General features: G+C 39.1%; 1 protein-coding gene across 1 annotated transcript in view; it reads left to right on the forward strand.

Annotated features, from left to right (window-relative positions):
* The window catches only part of LOC309549672 (dynein axonemal heavy chain 5-like), a 303,485-nt gene that overhangs the window by 135,746 nt on the left and 150,827 nt on the right, over nt 1-16,912 (forward strand). Inside the window, exons 43-47 of the mRNA XM_082250083.1 lie at nt 5,784-5,892; nt 6,747-6,874; nt 9,281-9,349; nt 10,245-10,343; nt 14,926-15,063. Of these exons, the coding sequence (XP_082106209.1) occupies nt 5,784-5,892; nt 6,747-6,874; nt 9,281-9,349; nt 10,245-10,343; nt 14,926-15,063 (543 nt within the window). The remainder of the gene's footprint in view (nt 1-5,783; nt 5,893-6,746; nt 6,875-9,280; nt 9,350-10,244; nt 10,344-14,925; nt 15,064-16,912) is intronic.

Consider the following 16,912-nt stretch of genomic DNA (forward strand, 5'->3'; position numbering starts at 1 on the left):
TCTTGTCCTATGGTGACAGGGATGAGAAGTAAGGTGTATTCTCCCCATCAGAAATTTAGTTACAAATATTGAGATATTTACTAGAATATTAATCGTATTAACCACTTTAAGACCGGAAAGATTTGCCCCCTTAATGACCAGGCCCTATTTTGCGATTCGGCACTGCGTTATTTTAGCAGACAATTGCGCGGTCGCGCAACACTGTACCTAAAAAAAATTGATGTCCTTTTTTCTCCACAAATAGAGCTTTCTTTTGGTGGTATTTGATCACCTGTGCGATTTTTATTTTTTGCTCTATAAACAAAAAAATGAGTGTCAATTTAAAAAAAAAAAAAAAAAACATTATTTTTACATTCTGCTATATGACATTCTCAAAAAAAAAAAAAAATTAAAAATCAAAATTTTTTAACATTTTAGGCCAAATTGTTTTCTGCTACATATTTTTGGTAAATAAAATCACAATAAGCGGATTTTGATTGGTTTGCGCAAAAGTTATCATGTCTACTAACTATGGCAAAGGTTTATGTCATTTTTATTGGTTTTTTTTTACTAGTAATGGCGGCCATCTGCGTTTTTTTTTTTGGGACTGCAACATTGCAGCGGACAGATCGGACCCCTAACTGACATTTTTGACACTTTTGAGGGTACCAGTGACATTACTACAGTAATTAGTGCTAAAAATATGCACTGTTACTGTAATAATGACACTGGCAGGGAAGGGGTTAACCCTGTGGGTGATCAAGGGGTTAAATGTGAGTCTAGGGGAGTGATTCTAACTGTTGGGGGGCGTGGCTTCTTCAATGACCATAGAGACATGTGATCCTATATAGATGGATCACATGGGCTCTATGACCATTCCAGGGAGAAGAACGGTCAGCTGTGTTTACAACATGATAAAGGAAAAGGAATTGGCAGCACTCCAGGTTGAGTCAAAATCCAGATTTATTGACTGGACATCCAAATTATGACAATCGTGACAAGGTAGACACGTTTCACACACTGACTGTGTGCTTAATCATTACCAGTAATGATTTCCTTTATCAACTTTTCCTTTATCAACTTTTCACGGAGGCGAGCCGGGGCACGCACCGGTGTGAGTCATCAGGCAATTACACCACCTTGAGCAGTGAGTCCTTGTCTCTTCAATTGTGTTTACAACAGCCGACTGTCCTTCTCTCTCAGCGGGGAGCGATCGTGGGTGGCCGGCGGCAATCGGAGCCACCTGACACACGCATCGGCTTCCCCGCTGATGATCGAGGGCGGTAGCGTGCCGGCGGCGGCGTGCACTCGCCCCCCAGCTGCCACCAAGCGAGCAACGTATCCATATGTTGTTTTGCCTGTACAAGCCACCCTGCCGCCATATGTGTATAGTAAGCGGTCGGCAAGTTAATCAATGTAAATCACAGTACAGCAGTCTAATTATATATAATATGCACAGGTCAGTAAAACAAATGTAGTTTAACTCATGGTATTATGACCGTGCCATATATTTTTCTTAAGAAGCCAAAATAGTTTTTAAATCTGCCAAATAAAGTGTGTGTTATTTAACAGATGCTGTTATTGTTGACATCTTTCTCTATCCTTTGTGTAACTAAACTTCTCAAAAAAAAAAATAAAAAAGCATGTGATTTACGTGAACCATTTGTTAACGTATATTACGAATGGTCCCACATCTCTGTAATATACCCTGAAGTTTTCATTATGGCTGTTGCTACTTACAATAACTTAAATTGACAGTATATCTACTACCACATTGTCAGGAGACTGGAAGATCCTTACAAATATGATGGCTGGGGTGAGAGCTGAACATGCTAATTAGGTTTTTGGCTCTAATGAGACCACCTGTGATTTCCTCCCTGACAGGACAGGTGCAGTGCATATTCTTTGAAGCAATCTTACAGTTTTCTGTGTAGTGAAGAAAACAATCACTAAATAAGATTTTTTAAAAGGTTGGCAAACCTCTAAGTGCAGCAATAAGTACCTCAAGTGCTCATGCACCTCAAGAGTTATTGCCAACTGTCATAAGCTATGCTTGGTATTGCTGCTTTACTAGCATATACTGGGGTTTGTATAGTTTCCCATAATCATGCCAGATATCCTAAATTGTGCTAGGAAATTAATGCATTATTCAACTTCCAGTCGCATGCACTATTTGTCTGAGTATGCATGTTTAGGTCAATGCAAGTGGGAAGGGGCAACATTGTTGGACTACACACAAGTTGGCTTGTACCATGGGAAAATATTATTAATCTTCCAAAAATACTCATTACTTATTACAATAATAAGATGAATCAGTCGGTGAAATCTGATTCAGGCTTCTGATGCCCAGATGCCAAATAGATAGGCAGTGATCATCAAAAAGAAATGTACCCAGTGTGTTTTTACTTGGATAGGGTAGGAAACTGAACTTCTGTCAGGGCTCTTTATGTTTTTTCCAGCTTTAGGAAGACTCTCCTTTGCTTATGTTTTGGTCAAACAACAAAATAAATGATGGAAAATCTCCTCAAAGATGATGCAGATAGCAATTTTATACCTGACAAAGCTTTATAATCTCCCTACCACATTATATTGAAAATAATGTCTCTGTCATTATTGTGAAAATTTCCTTTCTTTCTCTTCGGTTGACCGAAATGTAGCACTACCCCCGTAGGAGCCACTGAATTGGATGGGTCCTCTGTTCTTTGCCTCAACCTTCTCAAGAACCTCAGCTCCCCTTACACACCAGGTTGAGTGCACAAACATACAATATCACAGGAAATCACTAAAAATAAAACTTAGCACGCAATAGTAGTGAGATATCACATACAATAGGTACCAATCCAAGTAGTAAAGGTAAACTTCATATATTGTCATCCAATATGGTTGGTTGTGAGGCAAGCATAAAATGGATTAAGAATGGTAAAAACATAATTTAGCATACAAAGTGAGCAACAGGAAGAACTAGGCAAAGGAGGACATTTGGTATCCAGATCAGCATAAACAAGAGTAAGGCCACCTCAATGCAGCAGTGGGCAGTAGAAAAGTTTAACCTACCAACTGCTAAAGCTATATGGCCAAAGTGCTTTTATGGCGGCAATGCTTGTCCTAGACCAACTGGGTATGCAAAGTCCAAAAGAAAATGAGGAAGGTAGTGGAGGGGGCAGGGGAAAAAAGGGTAGTTCTTTGATGTGTTCTACTGCCAATATCGTTAAGGCCCTTTAAGAATGTCAGTACACTTAACAACAGTCCCATTTTTAACATTTTTAATTTTTAATTGTAAACTTTTATGGAGTAAACATGTTGCACCTTCTTTATTGTATAAGTATTCGTGAGAGGAGTGGAAAAGGAATATAATATATACTAGCTCTGGATGAGACATTAAGGTTACATTGAGCTATATAGTGGACCCAATATCCCCAAGGAGTGTATAATACCGCCCTATATTGGAGGGGCTCTGGTGAGCGAGCATAATAGTCGGTGATGGATAGTGTCACAGAGGTGTGGATCAGTGTGCATAACACCGCATTGGATTTTGGAGTCACAGAGGAACTTTCACAGTCACTCTTTTATGTTAATTAAAAAAGAATAGCGCGCAAATGCAAAAGAAATAACTACCAAATCTGAAGAGAGTCCATAAATAAAAATGGGGGTTTGGTCCCACCATATGGCCATATCGTGCTCAAGCCCACTACTGCGTCAAAGTACCCCATTATCAGTGGGTCCTACACTATCCATGAAAAAGAGATGAATCCAGCCCTTCTAACCCTTGGAGATAACACTCCTTGCTGGGAAAAATGTGCAAATGCACTACAGGGGACTCCTCCTATATCCACTTGATGGTGGACACTGACTGAGTACAGGTGTATGTGGGGGGTGGGGAGGGCTGCTCAACCTCGATAGTCTGGTCAGACCGAATACATAATAAACAGGCAAAAAATTTGGGGGAGCATACCCATGTATTTCCAAAGCTGCTGCAGCTATGAACCAAAAGACATGTATATTAAAAAAGAATAGCGCGCAAATGCAAAAGAAATAACTACCAAATCTGAAGAGAGTCCATAAATAAAAATGGGGGAGAAGGGCTGGATTCATCTCTTTTTCATGGATAGTGTAGGACCCACTGATAATGGGGTACTTTGACGCAGTAGTGGGCTTGAGCACGATATGGCCATATGGTGGGACCAAACCCCCATTTTTATTTATGGACTCTCTTCGGATTTGGTAGTTATTTCTTTTGCATTTGCGCGCTATTCTTTTTTAATATACATGTCTTTTGGTTCATAGCTGCAGCAGCTTTGGAAATACATGGGTATGCTCCCCCAAATTTTTTGCCTGTTTATTATATACTCTTTTATGTTACACTAATGGACTTCATAGATATTTTTTTTTAAGTTTGTGTTTGATATTAACTAGCGCGGCTATCACTATATATAACAGTCCAAGTTAACCTGCATGCAGTATAGGTGCAATATGAGTACAGTATAGGTATGATATAGTCTCGACACAAGTGCAAGGTAGATGTGGTTCAGATACAGTAACAGTTCACTATAATGTGGTATAGAGTTGATACAGGTGCAATCTAGGTTTAGAATAAGTGTGGTAAAGAGTGCAGTATGGGTGCGGTTTCAATTGGGTGTCCTGCTCTCAGTCGTGCAGTTTAAGAATTGGGCAAATAGACCTCTCACCAGTCCGCAGAAAGCTGCAGGGAACTCTTGCTGTAGAAGGGGGCCCCCTCGGTCTCTCCCTGAAGGCCTTTAGTGATCAGTGGTGGGAAACAGTGGGGTGAATGCATGCTCCAATCTCCCTTTTTTCAGCAGTGCAAATGTTGTTATGTAGGCAGTGCTGCTTTATGCCTGGGTGTCCTCAATCCTAGTCTCTGTCTCGGATCTTCACTGGTATAGTTTCCGGCTGGCAGGCAAATACTCAGTCAGTAGTGCTTTCTTTCTAACTCCCTTGATGCCGGTTTTTTCCTGGGCAGTTTGATAAAAATCATCGCTCCATTCCTCTTACTGCACAGTGCCCATTGGGATCTTTGGTGTAAGCAAATAAAGTGTAACCATTATATGGTTGCTGTCTCAAACTAGAACTCCCAGGATTCTCAGTGCCCTACATACGTAGAAGTCTATGGGCTTGCCTCGATTTATCTCTACCCCTGCTGGCTGCTGAGGAGGATGGTGCAGCATAACATCAGTATATCAGTAGAGGGAGAGAAGAATAAAGGACAATGTTCCCATCTCCATATTGCTGTAGCCCAGCACTTGGCTACAGAAAGAAATGTAAGAGGCATACAGGAAAGAACTGTCTATTGTTAAAGTATTTTATTCAGTGTCTTTAGCTGTGCAGTATTTTCAGAAGGCCAAACTTACTATTTGGCATTTGGGCCCAGTATCCTTGAGGGGGGATCTAATGTCAAAGACAAACATTTCCACTTACCAGTCCTTAGATGTGTTAGCAATCTAGTTTTCAAGTTTGTTTTTTTTTTAAGCTTTGTTACCTTTATTTTTACCTGAAAACTGCCAGTGACACAATTCCAGCCCTAGCATGACAACAACAGAAACAATGCAGTCCTATGGAAACCTGCCCCTCTCATATTCTTCATAACATAGATGGCTGTTGTTCTGTAGTCCTCAGAGACCACTGGGAACATAATAATTGATAACCAAAACGGAGCAAATAGGAGAAGATCATTGTTAGGGTTTCCAAACACTTGCACCGCTCTACTGTTTGCATGTATACAGAATCTTGTGTATGTAACAATGGTCACATCTGGACTGCACTATCTAATTTACTTTTTTCTTCTTCAGCAAGTGCTGTATCTTCGTGATGTCATGGATACTGTTTTCTCACACAAAGTCAGAGAAGTTGTAGATTTTGATTGTAGAAAAGCGACCAGGTTTTATCTTAAAGAAAACAGTAAGTTGCTTACAAATATAGGTGCTGATGAAAACTGATGACATGAATGAGGCATGATTGTGAAGAGTTGGATATTGTACTTTGGGAAGATAAAACTTATAAAAGTCAAGCAAAGAGACACTGTAATTTTTTTCTTTGGTGACATGTGTTTGCTAACTGTAACCACATTTTTACAAAAAATTCCAAAAAAATAACATTTTTTTAAGTAAGTTTAGGATTTTCTGTTTGGCTGCATTGATAGCTGTCTTGGGTCACATGCGGCCCGTGCCCTGCAGGTTGGACACCCATGCTTTACACCTTATAGCATCCTTGTGGGCCACTAGGGCAGTTTCTACAACCATAGTTTATAAATTAAGGGTTTACATTTAATGATGTGTTTTGGGGGAGATATATGTTAAGTGTTAGCCTTAGCTTAAGGGAGAATTTTTAAAAATAGGTTTGGGTTAAGGATTATCTATTAGGGCTAGGGTAATTGATAGGTTAGGATTTAAGTGTTAAGATGAATTCATACGTTTGATAGAGTATGAGTGTGGTGCAATGGAAAAACTGCATCTTTAGTGTGCTTTTTAACAATTCATAATAGGGAATAGTAATGTATGTAAAACAAATAAAGTAAATTCAGTCTAAAACTGAGAGGTTTGTATTTAACTTTTGAGATTAGGTTTAGTGTACACCATTCATTTTAAGGTGTAGAGGAAGTGTACAGTTAAAGGGATGGAGAGGTGAAGGGATGCCAGGGGTAAGTGATAGTTGTGAACCAGGCTCCTGTATTGGCTTATATCTTGCAATTTCAATACCAAAACATTTGCTGATAAAAAAAATATTTTAATAAAATAAAAATGTATTCATTGCAGATGGAACACTAAGGCATGAGCTGAATATATTGGATGCTCAGTATGTTTATGGATGTGAATTCTATGGAGCAACAACCCCTTTCATTATGAATCCCGTAACAGAAAAATGTTTCCTTAAAATATCCCAGGTAAATTCTATGGATGCCTTGAAAAGCACATATGTGCATCAATACTTTGATCACACTTCATTCTTGAGGCTTTGGCCTTGCCTTCCTGAGTTGTCTATATCCATATTAAGGCCAAATTTATGTCTGTAATTTGCACCCTTTATGGCAGCATCATATATGTTTCTTTTCATGTTCGTTGTTTGTTCCCACTTTAACCTATTCTAAGTTTCTCTTGTAGTATACTGTAAAGAAATATACCTACCCTCAATGAAATATCAATATTTTTTTTATGTAAAACATTAATCATTATATTGCATACATACCATACTAGCAGTTACATATATCAAAAATAAAATGATTGTGCTTATATTAAATAAATCTATAAATGTTTATAAATCTTACCTGAAACATCTTGTATTAATAATTATTTTATTAGGCATTATTAGACTAATGAACAGCATTGATCTAGATATGTAATAAGCAGATTGTACATTTTTTTTTAAACCACAATAATTTATATGTCTAATTTTAAAAATTGATTTCTGCTCTATTTTCAAACAGATGGTTGTAAATGAAAATTTCCTTTTCTATCAGTTCATGTAAAAAATATATGATTATTCATACATTAAATCTGAAATATTAGCAGGACATTTTGGCTGTTTATTCTTTTAATTGATATGTAAATTAATGCAATGGAAAAGTGCCCCAAGTTGAGTCATGTATAAAGCATGTTCTAAAAGGACATTGATAAATGATCCCTATTGTCATCTGGTTCGTAGCTGAATAGTAGAAAACACAATATTTTTTTATCCTGAGGATACATACATGACAACACAGGATTTATCTTTTTCGGCATAACAAATCATACATATTTTATAGTAAAATGCTAATTGTTCCAACTAATTATTTTATCACTGGCAATTTACCAATGCACCATTTATTACTTACAATCCATCTATCTGATTACTGCACATAGAATTCTTTTCTTTGGTACATCATATATTCTCATTAAACAGCCTAGAATATGGACCTACAATATTTAAGATTATAGTGCACGGAGCACTGGTGTGTAACAAAAAAGTACAACTAACCAGGGTTCAGCTATTGGTAGCTTAGGGTTTGCCTAGTAATACTTTTGCATGGGCATCTAAATGTCAGAGTTTAACTCCCTTTAGAAGACTTTTCTAAAAGCAGCTGGACTCACACAATGAAAAGTAATCATGTTATTAATACATAACGATTAGCACCATTTAGTTGCATACAGTTTAGCTGCGTGTAGGAAAAGAAGGAAAGTGCTGCAACCATCATTTCAGGTCATCATTTCAGTCCTATCTGTGGTTATCTGCAGCTAAACATTTGTTGTGTTTACCTGCAGATAGCTGCAGGGCATTTATCAGCAGAAAATTACACACTTTCCCTTTTCTTCCTGGAATGTTGGTTCTCTATATCCTCACGTTTGGTATTTATTATTTTTAGTCATGGTTGAACAATAGTTAGTAAGCTGTCAAAGGTAGACACTGACAGTCTAATATAAAATGTATCGAAATAGGTTCTGATTTCCTCACACATCAGAACAAAATATCCCCTAGTTAGAAGCTGGGATGTTAGGGGGTGTATCTATCTTCACTTCATTTGCCATTCTCTCTGCTTCGGGGGCTGGTTCACACCAGAACGCGGTGCTGGAAAGCTACGTTCTTTGCACATTTCCTGCACCGCAGGTAACCGCACTGCCCTTGCAGTATGAATGCGGGTGTCAGTGATTTGTTTAAAGGGACACCAAATGCAGATTGCATTGTGGGAACCAGATCGCATTGTAGCACTGTACAATATGGAAGAGGAGGTGGCTGGGGTCTACCATCCTCCCATGAATGGGGCATTGGGAAGAAACAACTGAAAAAACTGACACACCTAACTAAAACTGATAAACTCATTTGCAAACTGCAACTATATGCAGGAAATGTTTCAAGTTTACAAATGCAGTTTAGTCCCGGTTCACACTGGGGCAACTTGTCAGGCGACTTAGCCGCCTGACAAGTCGAGCTCCATTCAGTGCAATGGAACAATTCTAATTGGAGCAAATCAAGTCCTTACAACTTCGAAAAAGGTTTCTGCACTACTTTGGGGGTGACTTGCATTGACTTCTATTAGAGAAGTCGTATGCAAGCTCCGCTGAAGTTACGCTGCACGGGGTGGCTTTAGAGTCGTGCAACTTTGAGGCCACCCAAGTGTAAACCCAGGCTTACTGGCATTTAGCTGCTGTCAGATACAAATGTCCCTGTAAATGTAGTCTAATGATATTAGGCTTACGGTCAGCTAGTTCTTAGAGAACTTACTGGTGAGTAAGACACTAGTGAAATACATGTGTTTAGAATTGTGTGCATTGATGTAAACTTTTGAATTGATTTTCCAATGTATTATTTGCTATAGATTTTACAGCAGAAGAATGGTGTGGTTCTCCAAGGAGATCCAGGAGTTGGTAAAACTGAAACAGTCAAGGTACGTGCCTGTCATATATGGTAACTAATATAATGTTCATTACAAAATCAAAGAGTTGTTACAGATTGGCATACTGAAACAGAAAATAAGTGATATTAATGATGAACCCCAGACAAACAGCATAATGCATACATGAAATACATACTGTATATGAGAGCTGTTTCATGTATCAAATGATTTGAATTGCTTTCAATTCAGTCCTGAGATTCAAACAGCTCAGCTGGGCCCTACATCACAGCCCTGTCTAACAGAATAGGGAAACTGATCATTCTCTGCTGCAGTTTCACTTTCATTTTCATGTGCCCTTCACACCTCCCCCACCCTGTTATTGGACAGTGAAAGGAAAAGCAGCACACAAATGGGATGATCTCTCCGTCACTTTGCTCTTTCCTATTAGCATGCCCCTTCCATTGCAGCAGCCCTGATTGGCTCCTTGTGCTGCTTCTGCCTCCCACAGTTTGACATTTGATATGAAGGGATTGGAAGAGGCTGATACCAAGTCAAAACCAGGTACTTAAGTTCAGCTTTAAGTCATTAGTTCTTGTTTCCTGTTTGCAGACAAAATTATGGTTAAGGATTTTCTTTTTTGCCCCATGGACCACAATTAGGGGCTCATAATGCAGCTTTCCAAAGCAGCACAATACTTGTCAAATGTGGAACTTTGCATGGCAAAAACATTTTGCATCACAATGACCTATTGTTTAGCCTTAGGTAGACAATGTTAGTGTTAATGTTTTTATAGTGTATATAGGCATTTATATATGTATTTCATAGAAAACGGCGATAATTCCTAAGTGCAACATCTTAGGGATCAACACTCTTTATTAAGTAAGTATATATATAAAGTACAATTCTCACTTCATACAAATATTTTTTTTTTTTTTTTTATCACTAGGGCCTGTCATATTTATTGGGAAATTTTGTTTTTCTATTCACGTGTTCTCGAACAACAGACTTATCTGCACTTGGGAGAGTTTTGAATGGAACCGCTCTTGTAAGTTAAGAATTATACTGAGAAAAATGAATTAATTTGTCAGTAGAAAATCAGCTGTATGAAAAGTACAATGCATACTTATACTTAGTGTGATGCTTTCTTTAGTTTGAATTTCAACCCTGGCTGCATGTAAATGTGAAGTGCAGCAAAATGGGCCATCCCACCCATCTTAGAATTACAGTGGGCTAGTAAGTTATATGCATAGGTTAGACTGACTGTCAAGTTGGGTCTGAGTTCAGAGCTCCAGACAGTTTTGTTATTTACAATTTAAATATGAAGAATGCACTTTGAAAAAGGGAACAGGGAATTTAGCTAAAAGGAATATTCCTTGTGGAAGCATGGACCATAAAAAAGTCAAACAGGAGGAGAATTGCACCATTCCCTGCACTATATTTAAAGCTTAAATGAAAGATTTTAGTTGTAATTTTACTTTTGCACTTTACAATACAACTAAAGGCCCCTCTATGACAGTCTAAGCAAATCCAGTTCCAAATCCAGTTACTAAGTAATGCACAAGCCTCATAAAGTAAGCAAACATCTTCCTTTACCTTCCCTAAGTAAGCATAGGTGTGCACAGCCTTTTGCATTTGGGTGTGCACCCCAAATGTATTAAAACAAGAACAATATTAATAGGGCAGTGGATGGTGTAAGTAGAGCAGTGGACTTGTCCATAGGGCAGAGGTTGGTATCAGTAGGGCAGTGGACGGTGTCAGTAGTTTATTTTTATTTTTATTCTTTTTTTACAATTTTGAAGGAGCCCAGTTTGAGGGCTTTGGTGAAATATCAACAGGGGGAATCTATGCCGCATGGGGTGGATTAGGGTGTGCCCAGGCACACCCGGCACACCCCCTGCGCACGCCTATGTAAGTAAGCAAGTTCCTCCTGCCCTTTTTCCCACCAGGTACTGCAGTTCGCAGTGGAGTTTTTGGCAGCACAGTCAGTGCTGTCGATCCAGAAATTAGTGTTCAGGTCTAGCCGTGGCCATTTGCTGATTGACAAGCTACAGGCTTGTGAATCTGTGGTGACAACGATGATAGCAACCCCCTGCAACAGTTTTCGTCACACTGTAGTACAAGCAGGCACAGCCTACACAAACGTGGTAACATTGCTCTAAATTCAGAAGCAGTGCAACATCAATGCAGCACCATCACATGAGGCTGCATTTGGTGGACTTCACTGGCAGATGCAAGAGGTATTAGTATTAGTGGGACTTAGCTGAGGGACTGAGGCACCTATAATTAGGTGCTGCAGCACATACTTATTATTGGGAGGCCATAGTTCTACTTTAAGTTTTCATTTTATAACTTGCCATTTAAAATGACAGTTGTAACCCAATAAATCAAGCTTGATGCACGAATACTGCTGATAGCCTACCTTTCTGTAAATTAAACAGCACAACCGATTTATTGGGTTCAAAGGTGAGAAATAAGACATACTGCAAATAGTCATATTTATTCAATCGCTTTGTAAACATACATGTAGAGCACTGTTTTGCCATCTGTCTTTGTTCACATTCTGAAAAGAGGGAATATCACAAACTCAGTATTAGAAAACACTTTAGTAACATAGATACATAGTTAGATAAAAAAGAGACATGTCCATTGCTTAAAAATAAATAAGTAAAACACCTTGCATCATTAGAACCCTAAACCTTCAGTTGATGCTCAGAAAGGTGAAAAGCCCTTATAAAGTGTGCGCCAATTTGAAAACAGAAGCATATCCATTAAATCCAATCAAAGATAAATAGAAACTTTGTTTCCTCAGAACCTTCATTTATTTATTTGCAAAACCTTACAAAACATGATGTAGTTTTGCTGTAACATGGGAAAAGCTCCTTCCAGATCCCCATAGGCAATGGGATTCTGCCTGGATCAGCTTCTGGGGTGTTATTTCCTATACATTTTTTTTCTACATTTTTTATTTAAAACAATGTGCAATATACAATAGGACAACATATCCAGTGTTGCATGCCAATGTCACACATACAGATTGCCAAAACACTTGAATTTCCAGATACAGAGGTAAAGGGGGGGGTAGGAGGGTGTACGCGGTGCAGATGCTGGAGCGCACCCCCTCCAACAGGGGGGTCCTCCCAGAACATATAACACATCATACAAAACTTCCCACACCATCCAACTGTTATTATAACATACTAAAATAAAAATTCTGTGCAGCCTGACGTCAGTGGTCTCCAACTGTTCCTTTGACATATATGGACTAAGCGAGCAGGACTGCACAATGTGGAACATTTTACAAACTTCCCCCTCCATACCGGAGGTTAGGGGAAGCAAAGGAAGATTTTGGACAGAGTTGGGAAACCCAAGAAAAGATGGGTAAAAATGGGGTAAGAGGAATAAGAGAAGAAGGATGGCAGGGGCGGGGACAGAGGGAGGTAATTCTCTCCTCACTCCATCTTCCCCTGGTCCCCTCCTTATATGAGTTCTCAGAAGATGGTTAGTTGGGTCAAGGTTTAAATCCTTGCTGGGGGATTATCAGGTCCCCTGGCCAACTGGAGTCTGAGATATCAGCCCAATATATTGGGAGGAGCAGGTGTAGGCCATCCAAGAGAGCCAGGTGACCCAGAACTTGTCTTCTCCATTGTGAAACATGGGTTTTAAGCATTCCATAGATTTAATGTCATTCACTTTGTAAAACCTATGACCTAGGGTTGGTGGGGACTCTGGGGAAGTTTGTTTCCATAAATCTGGAATGCAGGCACGAGTTGCAGTCAGTATGTGGGCAGTCAATGAGTGCTTTTAAATTTGCAGAGGTACTGTACCTTGTTGAGTTGTAGTAAATATCCTAAGGGGTCTGTGCTGAGGTCCACTGATGTAAGTTGAAGGATAGTATTCTTAATTCCCATCCAGAACTGTTGCAGGGAGGGACATTGCCAGAAAATAAGTAGCAATGTACCGTGTTCTCTCTGACACCACCAACACATCTTAGAGACATGGGTATAGAATTTATTCAATACACTGGGATTGTGTACATTCTAGACAGCAATGTGTAGCCCTGTTCCTGAAAACGACTGGCTATGGAGGAGCTGTGTGCTAGTTGAATGACCCTTTTGATTTGTGCCTTTGAGAGGGAGATCTGCAAGTCTGATTCCCATTTAGGAATGTACAGAAGGACAGTATTCCAGAGGGGCATTTAGGAACTTGTACATATAGATAAGCAGATGGGGTACAAAATTGTCCTCATTACACAGAGGATCAAAGGAGGTTAATAGTCTAGTAAAGACACTGAGCAGGTAGCGAATTCAGAAAATGTCTGATTTAGTACGCATCTCAAGGGTTCAATGGAGGATCCACTAGTTCACATAAGGTTTGTAAAGTCACCCATCACTGTGTAGTCTGAATGTGTACACACCAGGAACAGCTCATCTCCGCTAGAGGTGAGAAGTGTTTATTGTCAATGCCCGATGGAAACTGAGCGTTCTCCACAATTAGCATCAGAGAAGAAGGATGGAGGGATAGGCTCTTCTGAGTAAATATCTAGACAATGACCTCACTCATGGCGCCTATGGTAGAAAGTCTGTTTAGTGTCCTATAATATTTGAGTGGGATCCAGGGGAGAGCAGAGAGGTTAACTGGAGAGGAGCTTTGTTGAATTTTTACACATGATTGTGATCTAGGTGACGCACACCATGTCACCACCCTGGAAGTGGAGAGCTTTGTAGTACTGCCCCAGATCGGGGAGACCAATGCCCCCACTCCTTTTAGGGAGAGTAAATGTCCTATAAATTTAATAGCCAATAAAATGTTGTACAGTCAGAAACCATTCAGTCCTTTCTAAAACAATGTACCGAGTTGGCTAGAAATAGATCCTTTCAAAGACTAGTCCACATTTTTACAGCCCTTACTGTAAATGAACCTTGGTCCCCATGGAGATTATACCTCTTTCTCTCAAGATGCAAAGAGTGCCCCTATCTACCCCTGATCTGCTGTTTTTAAGGGTGCAAAAAAACAGTTTAGCTAATATTTCTTTAAAAGCTAATATCATACTTTTTTCCCACTTTAGAACAAAGGCGAGGGAATTAATAAAAAGGATCTAGTTCTCAACTGGTGCCATTGTTCATATCAACCCATCAGCTTATATCTTTTATTTTTTCAACGCTGCTTAGAAAATGAACATTTAAAAGTTAATTGACTGTTTTGGACAATCGCTCCAGTTGACACAAAGTTTTTCTCAGACACTTTTTATTAATTCCTCCTATTTTAATTTATTTGGTAATGTGGAAGTGTAATGTTTAGTGGTGCAAACAATCTGCGGACAGTTGCGCAGTCCTCTTAATCAATCAGGCCTAGCCTACAGTGAATGGCACTAGTGATTTGTTTTGAATCAAAAAGTGTGATTCAACATTTGCTTAGTTTTGAGAATTTAAAATGATCTGGCGACCATTCCTCCCAAAGAGTGTGATTGAATGCCTGAACAAAAACTGTGCAAAATCACACATGGGTTGTCTTTAGTTGTGTGTTTCAAAGTCATCTATATTATGCTACCTTTAGAATCACAGTTTAGTGAGCAGTAAAATGTCAGCGTAACTGCAACAGGATGAATCTATTTTCCGTGTATTTTTTAGGATGGATGTTGGAGCTGTTTTGATGATTTTCACCTCCTCCCAGAGCAGGCCATGTCTGTCTTCATGCACAATGCACGGACCCTTTATGACTCATTCAATGCCAGGATACCTAAGATCACTTTACAAAATGGATTCAAGGTCTGGAAGTGTTTACAGAGAATGAATCATGCTATCAAATATTCTTTGCAGACAGTATTTCCTTATCTGGTCTTTCTACTGCATAACTATTTAACTGATTTTTTTTAAAGGCCAATCTGATCAGTGACTGTGTTTTTCTCATACCATTACAGAGGAATTGTTTGCATTTCTATATTACGTAATCTTATCCTCATGCGGTTGTGTTGTAATTACATTATTCAAAGCTATTAGCCCCATCTAGTGGGTGATTGTACACATAGAATGCAAACACGGAAACAAAATGTCTATATTTTCAAGTGTATTCATTTATATTCCTGCAGTAATACATCAACAGATTCTTTATTGAAATAAGAAATACTAAAATCAAATTCCAAAACTAAAGTTTTTATAGTTATTAAATTAAATTCATTGCTTTACTGCCAGCGGGTACCTTTCACATCAGCTTATATACCCCAAAGGAGCTTAGAGTAATGTTCTCTTAAACCTTGTGTATTTTATTGTATTGTAATAGTATTGTCTTACTTTATATTGTGAAGCGCTGCACAAACTGTTGGCACTATATTAATCCTGCAAAATAATAATAATAATAACATTCTAACTTTTCAAACCAAAAAGGGATATGTAGTGGCTCATGAAATAGGCACAGTGTCAAAATAGGATCACGCCAGGCATTGGGTTTGTGTAATTCTGTATAAAATGTTAATGCACTTTTAGCACCTTGGCATTAATACATTCAAGCAAAGCAAGTTTGCAAATATAGTTTTCCCCTTGCTCCTGTTGGCCCATATGCTTTTCCAAGATTGTCAATAGTTCTGTAAGTTTATATTTCCTACATTAAAGGACGCACCCCATAATTCCTTTAGATGTGTATACTCCTAGCCTAGCAGTGGAAAACATTATGGTGTGTCTCTCTTCTCCTTTTGTAAAATAGCTTATGCTTCATCACACATTAATCAAGGCCTGAGCTGCATAGAAATAGTTTCAGATTTGAAAGGTGTTGCTCAAGGATCATCCAGGCATTTAGTTACATAGTTGCGTACAGGTTGAAAAAAGATCCCATCCAGATCAACCTATGGAAAAAAATTATTAAATAGAATAACTACTTAGAAAACCTCTGTATACAGAACCCTATGCCCTCAGTGAGGTCAAGCCAACCTATAAGGCATGGTCAAATTTGCTCCAGTGGGGTGCGGGGATACATTTCATCCTGATCCCTTGAATGTAATTGTGCTTTACCCTGATAAACCCCCTGTTATTATCAAAAATGTTAATATCCAATGTATTATGGAGGGCCTGAGATCACTAGCCAACGGCTTATTAAAGTAAAAGCCAGCTACATGCAATTGTTGTTGCCACTAGTACCAGTGGCTATTCTTAAGTGTCCTTGTGTGTACATACTACATGAAGGGTCTTGGATACAGGGGCCACTTTCCCAGCTTCCCTGGGATGGACAAGGGTTACCATAATACCTGAGTCTAGTAGTGCTCAGGCAAAGAGTTGGTTCACCTAGATGTTGTACCAGATCTGGGTGGGCAGCACAGACCCTCTGGGTGTAGCAGGACAGCCTTTGTAGATCTTCCCTCAATGGGCTCCTCCTGCAGTGGATATTGAACCTGAACATGGCCCCAGGAGTGACATCGCCAGAAAAGAACGTTTTCATTTTTTCATGTCGTTGTAGATTTCTGGAACACAGTTAGTGCTGGTTGCTTTGTTTGGGGTGGCTTGGCAGTTACCAGCAGATCCTGCACCATGGTTCAATGCTCTACTAACTCCACCAGTTGGTCCATCATGGCTAACCCAATGCTCCAGCTCATTAGGTAGTGTGCACAGATAGTGGCCCATAAAAACC

Source organism: Pelophylax lessonae, assembly GCF_965119305.1.
Source record: "Pelophylax lessonae genome assembly, chromosome: 3".
In the NCBI taxonomy this organism is placed as follows: Eukaryota; Metazoa; Chordata; class Amphibia; order Anura; family Ranidae; genus Pelophylax; species Pelophylax lessonae.